Below are 9,295 nucleotides of genomic sequence, written 5' to 3'. Positions count from 1 at the left end.
CAAAGACGTCTCCCCGAGCCGCTCGTCCAAGAGCCGCCCACCGTGGAAAGCAGTGGCCTTGCCTGGGATCCGCAGGGACCGTGACCGTGGGGACTGGCGGCTTCTGGTGCGGCCACACGGTGCACAGAGCACGTCTCCAGGGTCGGTGCCAGGACAGCCCCCCACGAAGGGCCATTGAATCGTGGTACGTTTCAGGAGACTTCTGTCTCCTCATATGAAAACACTGGAAGATGAGACGTCCCCCCTAAAATCAGACTGGATTTATTCCTTTTCCCGGCTACTCGAGTTCGTAGATCCTCTGTTGGGGGCGGGGTACGACGAAGCAGGATCAAAAAGCATAACAAAGTGAAAATCACCTAAAACTCCGCCGCCGCACCTGTGTGCTGTCCGCTCGCTGACGACTTCCGTCCCAGAGGTTTCTGTGTGCGTCGTCCCCAGAGAGAGAAACTGGGCACGGATGGTCGGTCATAGGTCTGGGCAGTTCTGTCACCTGCTGTTCTTCCTGGTCCTTCGTCGCAGATGTCACCGCCCAGAGTTGAAGACAAGGAAGGGGGAGCCCCCTGGAGAGGAGGCTGGAGGTCTGCGGGCTCACGATGGCGGGCCGTGCCCCTCAGGCCACCGAGGGCTGCAGCAGTGCCCCCGCACGTCCCACAGCCTGTCCTCCAGCCGGCGGGGGGAGTGTCTGGATCCCAAGGCTGCGCAGAAGCAGCTGCCTCAGACTTGACGCGCAGCCAGTGGGCAGCTCCGGACACCGGGGAGACGCGCTGCCCCTCTGTGAGGAAGCGAGGGTCACGGAGAAACCAGGCCAACATTAGGGCCCCTCCCCTACCGCACAGCCTCTGGGTGGCAACTTCAGGGTGTGTGTGCCGCTCTCACGGAAAGTTAGATTATGTGCGTTCCATGCTGGTTCGAGGTATGGGAATGATTAATCACTTGTTCTAAAAAATTGATTTGAAAAAGAAATGACCAAACAAGAGTTGTCCCGATTGAGAAGTAAAATTCGATTATCTGGGACACGTGCTTCCTTCCTGCTCCCCGGCGTGGGGACGGGAGCCCAGCATTGGTCTCTGCTGGTCTTTATGAGGACACAACGGAGGTCTCGGGCCCCCTGAGGACCGGCCCGGGGCCCCTCCCTCGGCAGAGGACGAGGGTGGAGAAGCCCGGTAGCTAGTCGGGTCACGGCCCACCTGTTTGTCGGGAGCTGGGGATACTGAGGGCCAGAGGGTCGGGACGGGGAACTCCTGGAACCCATGAGAACTTCAAACCAAGTCCCTGTCAGCCCCCCTGCTGTTTCAGGAGCTGCTCCGGGGTCCGCGTCCTGGGCCCGGCTACACCTGCGTCGTCCTGGGCCCGGCAAGGGGCTCCGCAGCTCTTAGACTTCCCCACCTTAAGGATGATTTAGGATCAAAGACCTTTTTTTAAAAGTGGGTCGTGTGTATCACCATAGCCAGGTTAGAAATCACCTGGGGGCAGGAACAAGCCCCCTGAGGGCATGCCCGGCCTGTGCCCTGGGGTCCCGTGACACCGGTGGTCCAGCCCCGCCTCCAAGAGACCGGCACTGACGGGGACGCTCGGGACAGATTTGGGAAACGCCGGCGGAAAGACAAGCTCCTAGGAATGTTAACCATGCCCTCCGGGATTGCATTTCCTCCAAACCGTGGCCCAGAAACCAGCAGGACGCGGACGGGCGACTCCATTACCCACCCCGCGGCCCGCTGCTCTGCGCGTATGTGGACGGTGGTGGTGGAGGGGGTCTCTCCTCTCCGGGCTCCGTGAGCAAAAGTACCGAAGTAAACCGCTACTTCAGAGGGAAGGGAGGCTTGATGGTCCATTTGCATAAAGCACACTAATTAAGACCCTCTGACCTGTGCCTTGAGGCAGATTCAGCAGCTACAAGTGTCCTGGAATGAATGGTCTTAAACGGAGGGCGCACGGGCCGGAGGAGGGGTCCCTCCGTGCGTACGAGGATGTGCGTGCTGAGCTTTGCCACTCTGACGGCACCGTGGGCGAGGGGCCAGGCCGCTCCTCAGGGGACTGACATCCCAAGAGATGGTGAACAGCGTCCAGGTCTGTGGCTGGTCCGGAGGGGGCACCTGGAGCCGGCTGAAGCAGGGTGAGCGCGCGGCCCGTGTCACAGCGACTTTGGGCCCTCTCACAGCAGAGGGCAGCTGGCCCTCGGGGCAAGAGGAGGAGCAGCTCTGGCACGCAGAAGGTGACGTGTCCCGGAGGAGGTGAGGAACGCAGAACGACAGAGTGATTCGGGAGGTCTTCCGGAGGACGCCAGCGCGGGGGATTGGCCTCCAGAAAGAACCCTCCTTCCCTGACCCCGGACGGTCGTGGTCAGGGGCGGGGGATGAGGGCCTCGGGCTGGGACCTGCACGTCGCACTTCTCACACTTTGTAGCGTGGCTTCTGAGCAGCTGTCCAGTCTGCAGATGGGAGGCCAAGAGAAGATAGGAGAAAGGAGCAAATTCTGGAAAATTCTTGTGTTTTCCTTCGTCCAAATGCTACACTGGGGACTCCACCTTTGGTAGACGAGAGTGACAGCGTGGTTTGCCGTCGTGATATGATTAAGTTGGTAAACGAGATAAATGCAAAACGTTCCCCCAGAAACAGAAGCTCCCGAACTGGAGAGCTGTGGTCCTTGTGGCCGGGGTGGACTTCATGGGGTCCAGGGAGACCCCAGCCCGAGCCAAGATGATGTGTGCGGCGACATAAATTCTACGCAAGGAGGTGGACTGGGTTGTTTGGATTCTCTGACGGGTTCACGGCCCTACCAAGGTCAAGAAGCCACACCTAAAGGGGATTGGAGGGTCCCCCAGGAGGCTCAGCTGATGAAGCGTCCAGCTTCCGGTTTCAGCTCAGGTCGTGATCTCGGGGTCCTGGGATCAGGTGGGCTCTGTGCTCCGTGGGGTGTCTGCTTGGGCTTCTCCCGGCCTCGGCCCCTCCTGGCTCACACCTGCTCTCTTTTCTCTCTCTGTCTCTCAAATAAAATCCATCTCTTAAATAAAAAACTAAAAGGGAGATTTGACGTGTCCTTTCAGGGACTTGAGCGCACTGGCCGAGGTCCGACGGACGGCACCATTTGCGAAGGGGCCCCTGGGATGAGCCACCACGCGGGGACACCGACCTGAGGTAAGACGCGTGCCTGCCCCCCACACCCCACTGGGAGGAAACGGGAAGAGCTTTTCCCTGAAACCGACTCATTTAAAGAGTCTCGGCTTATGACACCATAAACACTCGGACGTCCGCGGAGCTTCGATGAAGGAGGGTGAACTCTGGGGACAGAACCCAGGGACGAGCCCCTGAGCCCGGCGGCTTCAGGGGCCCGTCCCCCAGGAGCTCCTGCGGTTGCTCTGGGAGGCCAGCGGGGGACGGCCAAGGGGGCCCCCCGAGTTCTAACTGAGGAGTGGGATAGCGGCACACTGACGACCTGGGGGACCCCAGAGAGCCTGTGTCCACTGTCCCCCAGGCCTGTCCTTTGTCCTGTGAGTCCCCCGGAGCCTGCCTCGCCCTTCACGGGACCCTCACGGAGCAGACCTGTGAGCTGCTGATTCTTTGAGCTTCGCCCCAAGATTCTGGACGGAAGGCTGTACAGGGGTCTAGGTGCTCACCGACGCAGGGGGACGGTGTCACCGGCTCCCTCCCAGCTCCAGCTGCAGGGACCCCAGTCCCACAGCCGCCCCCCGGGGGTCGTTCACCTGCCCCCAGGCTGTCCCTCCATAGCTCTGCGGGCTCTCCCACACCAGCCTGGGCCTCCCCTGTCCAGTCTTGGCTGCTACTTTGCAGCCCATCCCTGCTGCTCTCCGGAATCCCGCCCCTCCCTTCCTGGCCACTCTCACCTGGCACTTACAGACCTTAAATCTGGAAGAGAGCTAGAGATTATCTTATTCAGCCCTCAGTTTGCTACCTGGACCCTGAGACCCGGAGGGATGTGGGCGGTGGGCCCCAGACGCACACCAGGGGCACCAGGACACCTCCCCTCCCCCCACTCAGTCCTCAGGCTTTCCCGCCGAGGTGCCCAGAGTCCTGCTGGGCGCAGCACATGGTGGTCCCAGTAGCTTTGCACACTCAGACGTCTCCCCTCTTCACGGCCCCCAAGTGCCTGCTCTGGCTCCCGAGCGGGGGCAGGTCAGCCGTGAGCTACAGTGTAGGATCTGGCCAGGCCTTTCGTCGGCGTTCGGCTGCGAGCCAGGATTCACCCTCCGGCTGGGAAGGTGGAAGCTTCATTTCCCGTAAAAACCGGCGGAGAGGGATAGCGTGTGAGTTTCCCTTGCCGTGGCGTCTCCGTGTTTCTCAGCCTCCACGACTGGCTCAGGGTTTCTTGGCGTCCGACCTAGGTCTCTCGCTGCACCTTGATGCGGCTGCTGGTGCGGCCCCTGCGGTTCTGTTTGTCTTCCAACGCCCGCATCTTAGTGGTGTTCGGGGACTGAGAAAGCGGGAGCCCTGAACTTACAGAACAAAACCCAAATCTGCTGCAGTCGCTTTAGAAGCGCACGTCCATGAGGACACCCGCGGGCGGACGGGGGCCGAGCAGGCCGCATCCGTGAGTGAGTAACGGGCACATCAGTGTCGACGTGTTTTACAGACTCCTCTGTCCGTTGTGGTCAGGCCCCGTGTGGTCTCTGTGACGGACACACGACCCAGCAGCCCCGCATACGTCAGAGCGTCCAGGGTGCCCAGGCCCTAGCCAAGGCCTCAGCGGTGGCCGGTGCCATCACACTGAGCAGCTGGGGAGGAGGACAGCGCAGCGCCAGGCAGGTGGTCAGGGCGTGGACACCCAACACAGCATCGCAGCAGGAGAGTTACGTGTGTTGGCATAGAGTTTTGTTTCGGGGTTTGTTGCTGTTATTTTCCAGCTTTTTTTAAGGGAAAAGTCTCAAACACACCAAAAGTTGAAGGAGTCGCCCGGTGAAGACCCGGCCGTCTGCGCGTTCGCGTTCCCGTGAAATAACGACCCACCTTGGAAGCAGCCTCCGGGAATCGAGGCATCTTATCCCTAAACAGTTACTATGTGTCCCCAAAACAAGGCCCTTCCCTCTGGGACCGCGTGCATGTAACACTGAAGATTAACAATCATGGCTGTATCGCGTCCAGCTGCAGATTTCCCCAGCGGTCACCAGACCGTCTTCTGTCGCTGTTTCGGGTAAAATCAATCATGTCTACAACTTCATCGGTCGGTTATCTCAAGCTCTTTGAACCCTGATTCTAGGACATTCCTCCACGTTTTGATTTCCCACGTCCCTGACTCCACGAAGAAGCCAAGGAGTTCTCCTCAGAATGGCCTCTGCTCACGCTTCTGTGCGAGCAGGTCACCCCCAGGTTCTCTGGACACGGGGACGTGGGTCTCTGCGTCACTCGGGCAGAGCACGATGGCTGTGGCAGTGCTGGCCGCTGCACGCCGCGTCGTGCTCGAGGCCAGGATGTCAGGGGCCACGCCACGTTGTGTGACGGGACTCAGGGTGAACCCAAGGCACCCATCGTGGAGCCACATCCACCCTCATGACGACTGCGTGGCCGGTGCCGGGCAGATGCCCGCCCCCCGGGGATGGCAAACGGTTGTCCCTCTTCTCTGTGTCTCTCTTTTGTTTCTGCGTCTCTACAGACTCATCACCCTCTGTTCACGCGTGTCACGCGTCGGCCGTAGGACCCGTCCCTGCGCACCGCTTCGCCCGGGACTGCCGCGTCGCTCACAGAAGCGCAGGTCACAAGGCACGGATCTCACCCGGACGCTGCCAGCCTCCCCTCGGGGACCGGCACTTCCTGCGAGATGCAGCTCACGTGGGAAGGGCCCGTCCCTGCTGGCTAAGAGCATTTTCCCTAGAAAGAGAGGGTGTTTGGCTGTATGATCTTAGGAGCTACGCCAGATGTGTTCATTCTGTTCTGAGAGGCTGCAACAGAAGTTTTAAGTAAGATCCAGAGTCCCATAACATCACACCCCAAATCTCCAGGTTTCTTTGGAGAATCAGTCCTCATACCAAGAGCCAAGACGGTTCAAACCCAGCAGAGGACAAGCATGAGACAACGACATCAAGACGACAGACACGTTAGAATTAATTAAGCTGCCGTCGTAAAAGCGCATCAATGAGCAACGACAAACATGCTTGACACAGACAAGAAAACTGAGCTTTAGCAAAGACAGAGCATCTCAGTGAAGGAAGAGCAGGTATGAGGGAGAAGAAACTAGAAACTTTAGAACTGAAAAATACAATAAGTGACAAAAAGACGCAGTGGATACATTCAAGCACCAGTGAGAAGGACCGAGGAAAGAGTCTGGACGGCGAGCCGGGCCGTCTGAAGGGCGGGGAGGACAGAGACGGGGTAACACGGACGGCGGCTCCGAGACGCAGCGGCCGTAACAAGAGCCAGCGTCCGCGTCGTCCGAGTCCGGGAGGGGAAGGACAGCGGGGCGGAAAGTTCTTGGGGAAATAACGACTTAAAAATTAGCAAAAGACACAAGTCTACAGATTCAAGAAGCTGAATGAGTACTAAACGGTCCACACCAAGACACACCATAGTCAAATGTCTAAAAACTAGGAAACTAAAAATCTGGAAAGCAGGTAGAGATAAAACGTGCCTTACCTGGAGGGAAACAGTTCAAACGGCAGGAAATTTCTCTTCGGAAGCCATGAGGCCAGAGGAAGTGAGACGAGATTTAAGGGCTCGGTTTAGGACAATTTGTATCAGCTCAGAATCTCACATTCAGCAAAAACACCTTCAGGAATGAGGTGAAATCAAGACATTCTCAGGATACCCGGACTAAGAGAATTGTTGCCGGCAGACCCGTCCCCTCCAGCACACGCTGACTGCAAGTTCTTGGAAGAGGCAGAGGGCTGAGGGGCCCCGGGGGGAGGATGTGGGGAGTGAGCGCGGGCATATGTGGCGGCTTTGCTGCTTGCCTGGGGCTTCCGAAGCGATGTTCGATGGCGGGAGAGGAAACCGGACGGCTGCCCACGTGCTTCTAAAGCCCCTCGAAGACCGTGGACAGCTGTCCGCCAGGTGTGGCACGGGCATGTAGGGGACGGTCGGGGACTGAGCTCCGCACCAGCTGTGGAGCTGACAAGTCGTGTGCACATAGTGCAGGGTCCGAACCAGCCACCGAAACACTCGGAAACACCGCGACGGGTCCACGGAGAGTTCCAGCGCACATGCGAGGCCCATGCACAGGGGCACCTGGGGGCTCCACCCGTGAAGCCTCCCCCTCTGCTTCGGGCTCAAGCCGTGACCTCAGCCCCGCGCCGGGCTGCACGCTGGGTAGGGCTCTGCTTCTCTCCCTCCTGCTCTCCCTCTGCCCACCTTAAATGAACAAGCGAACCCTTAAAAGACAACTACATGAAGCGTACATGGTGCAAGGGCCCTGGCTGGCTCAGTCAGTGGAGCTGATGACTCTTGGTCTCAGGGTCGTGAGTTCAAGCCCCTTGTTCGGTGGAGAGCTGCTTCTTTTTTTTTTTTTTTTAAGATTTTATTTATTTATTTGTCAGAGAGAGGGAGAGAGAGCGAGCACAGGCACACAGAGAGGCAGGCAGAGACAGACGGAGAAGCAGGCTCCCGCTGAGCAGAGCCCGATGCGGGACTCGATCCCTGGACGCTGGGATCATGACCCGAGCCGAAGGCAGCCGCTCAACCCACTGAGCCACCCAGGCGTCCCAGATGTAGAGCTTCTTAATTAAAAAAAAAAAAAAAAAGAACGATTTTTTTTTAAAAGCATAAATGGTACAAAGAAAACAAATACCAGTTAACAGGCAGAGATTGGCAGACTGGGTGGAAAACTGGACCCAGATGCATTTGTCTGCAAGAAAGGCCCTTCAGTGTAACGACAGGAGCCGGCGGCCACGTGTCACACAAACACCCGCCGAAGGGAAGCTGACGCGGCTGTATTTTGTATTTGATAAAGCAGACAAGGGCCAGACGCGAAGGGCAGGGCAGAGAGGGACACTCGAGAGGCTGAGACTCAAGGCTTGGCGACACGGCCATGCTCCGTGTGGGCCCGGGGAGCTCCGACAGGGTCGAGTCTGACCGGTTGAAAGCAGACTTGAGGTCCATACAGGTCCTCCAAAGTCCTCAGTGAGGTGATTTTTGTAAATAAAGAGAAACGTATTCTGGAACGCACGTGGGGAGGTGAAGGACTCGAATCAGTAAAGGCCGTCTTGGAAAGAATGAAGGGCAGAGGCTGGAGAGCGGGTCCGGAGACGAGCCCCACGTGCCAGCGGCAGACACCGGCACACCCCACGGGACGGAACAGAAGACCCGTGAGGAGGCACACAATGGGCCCAGCTGGGTCTGGGGGAAGGGGTTGTCTTTACTATTGTCTTTCTAAGATTGACTGCTCTTAGAGAGAGCGAGAGCAGGAAGCGGAGGGGCAGACAGAGATCGAGGGCAGCCTCCACCGGGCTCGATCTCGCCACCTGAGCCTAAACCAAGAGTTTCAGCAACTGAACCTCCCAGGTCCCCTCCGACTGGGTCTGGAGGGGACTCAGAACGCGTCCACGAAGAAGAGATGGTCTTCTTAACAAACAGGACTGGAACCATTAGACGCAAAGACCGTGAGCTTCCCCCCAAGTCCAAGTGGAAACGTTGGCTCCCCTGGCACTTAACCCAGAGGGGAAGATACACTTTACGGGAACATCTGTAGCAGGCGTGTCCAAACCCTGGAGATAACCAGAGGCCCCGCAGCCTGGGTGCAGTCGCACAGAGTGTGGTCCCCCCGCGCCCCGAGCCGTCCCCAGGATGAGGAACGGCCCAGGTGAGCGCCCGGCTCCCAGTGCCGATCGAAGAGCCGACGAGCCTGTCCGGGAGGGCTGCAGCCTGTCCGTCCAGAGGCCGCTCCTGGGGTTCTGGGTTTCTTAAGTTTATTAACTTCTTTATGTAAGCAAAGGGGGCTCAACTCACTGTCCTGAGATGGAGAGTCACAGGCGTCCTGAGCTGAGCCGACCAGGCGCCCCCACCACTCCTGAGCTTGACCAGAGGACGGGGTGGGGCTGGTGTTCACTGGGGTTACGGGGGCGGGCGTCAGGCGCCCCGGGCGTGGCAGCGGTGAGACTGGGCTGCAGGCGTGCACGGGGCAGACTGGGGACAGGCCCTGGGGTCTCTGCAGGGAGAGTGACCCTCGCTCCACGCACTGCGGTCTGTGTGCACGTGAGCACACTCTGCTGCACATCCTTGCTTTAGTTACCAAATTCCAGGTCTAACAGGTTTGGAGATTATATGTGGTTCCCATAAGTCATAACTCAGAAATAATAACCAGTTTTTCTATCCACAACATGGCTAAAAATGGGTATAATCAGCACGTTTTCAGT

General features: G+C 58.4%; 1 protein-coding gene across 1 annotated transcript in view; it reads left to right on the top strand.

Moving 5' to 3' along the window:
* Positions 1–5,371: 5,371 nt before the first annotated feature.
* Positions 5,372–9,295, top strand: part of KCNG2 (potassium voltage-gated channel modifier subfamily G member 2) — a 35,760-nt gene continuing 31,836 nt past the window's right edge. Inside the window, exons 1-2 of the mRNA XM_044244380.1 lie at positions 5,372–5,519; positions 5,605–5,780. Coding sequence (XP_044100315.1) covers positions 5,372–5,519; positions 5,605–5,780 — 324 coding nt within the window. The remainder of the gene's footprint in view (positions 5,520–5,604; positions 5,781–9,295) is intronic.

Source organism: Neovison vison, chromosome 3 (genome assembly GCF_020171115.1).
Source record: "Neovison vison isolate M4711 chromosome 3, ASM_NN_V1, whole genome shotgun sequence".
Lineage (NCBI taxonomy): Eukaryota > Metazoa > Chordata > Mammalia > Carnivora > Mustelidae > Neogale > Neogale vison.
Note: the sequence above shows the minus strand (reverse complement) of the source record. Positions and strands in the feature narration are given on the sequence as shown.